This window comes from Phytophthora infestans, genomic scaffold (assembly GCF_000142945.1).
Source record: "Phytophthora infestans T30-4 supercont1.250 genomic scaffold, whole genome shotgun sequence".
Taxonomy (NCBI): Eukaryota; Oomycota; class Peronosporomycetes; order Peronosporales; family Peronosporaceae; genus Phytophthora; species Phytophthora infestans.
In genome coordinates, this window is record NW_003303509.1 from 70,481 (window position 1) to 72,170 (window position 1,690).

Here is a 1,690-nt window from a genome sequence, read left to right on the forward strand (position 1 = left end):
GAAGAGAGACCCGACGCGGACACCACATTATACCACCAGCTAGCAAAGCTGAGCCTAGCGCAGGTGTAAATGTGGCTACGCGAACACGTAATAAATTATAGTATTCTGTAGTAGTGCATATCCAAAAATGGGGGTGAAAAAGCAACTGTTGTGTTGCGTTAAGAATTTTCGATCCTGCGCCTACGGGAACGATATCGCTCGCAGAACAGGTCACTGTATCCAAGAAACTAATATTCTCTTGACCTTTCGGCAACTTGCGACCAGTTCTTCTCTCGAAATCCATTCTCACAAACTTGCGAAGGGCTGGAAAGTTGATATGATTCAACAAATCGTCCTCCTTTAAATTGTACAGGCCCATTTGTTTGGCAACGTACTTCATGCTTTTCCTCTGATCAACCCAGTCCTGCAGCCACACCTTCGCTTCTGCCTTGGTTAGGGCAACGCTGTTGATACGGGCCCATGATCTCTCTTCGTCACTGACATCGTCGACCGCCCGAAGGACACGACGGCCGAGCTGAGCGTTCTTATTCAGCGGAGTGCTTTGGGGATGGTCAGACTGCGTCGCGAGCAAGCGTGCTTCACTACTTGCAAAGAGAGCGGCTGCAGCCACTAGTAGGGAGAAGAAAGCACGCATGCTTGGTCTTGAAAGTCAAGTGTAGCTGTTGATTTGCGCGCGCGGAAGCAGATTCTAGAATGAATTTGAGACCAGTGGAGCTCGAACGGCGCTGTTGTTGTCTCATACCCCACAACTTATGGCACAAGTGTTACAAATAAATTGCCACCTCCATAATAAATATCCTAACTGGATGATTCAGTCTTTTGTGAATGGTGGTACATGTACGGGACGCGTACCCCACTCCTTACAGAAGAAAGGTCACAGGCAAAGGTGCCACCTTTAAGACATGTAACTTGGTCAAAGCGTATCAAGCCAGCCGCCTACGTCGAGGCCGAAGATTGTTGCTACGCTTCAAATCGATACGCGTCTGCATCTGCATTACTTGGCATCACTGTCCTCATCATCGCTGTTAGCATATCTAACTAGCTCGACACTCTTCGATAGAAACCTTAGCTGCAAAAATGGTAGAACATTACGAAGCGAGTCATCTCCTCTGACTCGTTTGTTTAGGTTTTATAATGTTAAAATAAGCGTGTAAGGCATACATGTAGTAAAAAAACAAATGGTAATTGATATTATATATTTTATACACATATCGCTCATTTGTCAGTCAAATCGGTTAAACTGGTTGCTCTTGTGATTAGTCTCGGAGCCTCGTTACGACAGTCGTATACATTCTGTATACTTCCGAGAGCAACAGGATATGGTTCGCGATATGAGGCGTAGCAAGAATCTACTATTTTACACGACCGTCCTAGTGAGTCACAAGTTGTGACTCGCAGGGACGCAAGTTGCCCCCCCCCCCTATCCAAGCCGTGACAGATCGCAAGAATTACAAAAAGTACAACAACATTGTAGTTGACGGTCATTGTAGGTGAGGCGGGGACCAGTGAAAACAATAATATTTGAAAACTATACCGCCTACTCGACTACGAAGTAATTCGTAATACTTTACAATTACTGTATATTTGATAGCACTCGCGGCTAGTAATAACTAAAGCCCACCAGTCGTCATACCCGAATCCGTCGTCTATGATGGCGCGAACAGTCTCTAGTAAAGCGTGTGCACTTTAA

The 1,690-nt window shown here is 45.7% G+C and overlaps 1 protein-coding gene across 1 annotated transcript; it reads right to left on the reverse strand.

The window, feature by feature from the left end:
• PITG_21303 (secreted RxLR effector peptide protein, putative) lies at positions 1-634 on the reverse strand (the record flags this gene model as incomplete). The annotated part of the gene is made up of 1 exon (XM_002895119.1): positions 1-634. A coding segment is annotated over one exon (634 nt), but the record flags the coding sequence as incomplete, so codon positions are not given.
• Positions 635-1,690: the final 1,056 nt, after the last annotated feature.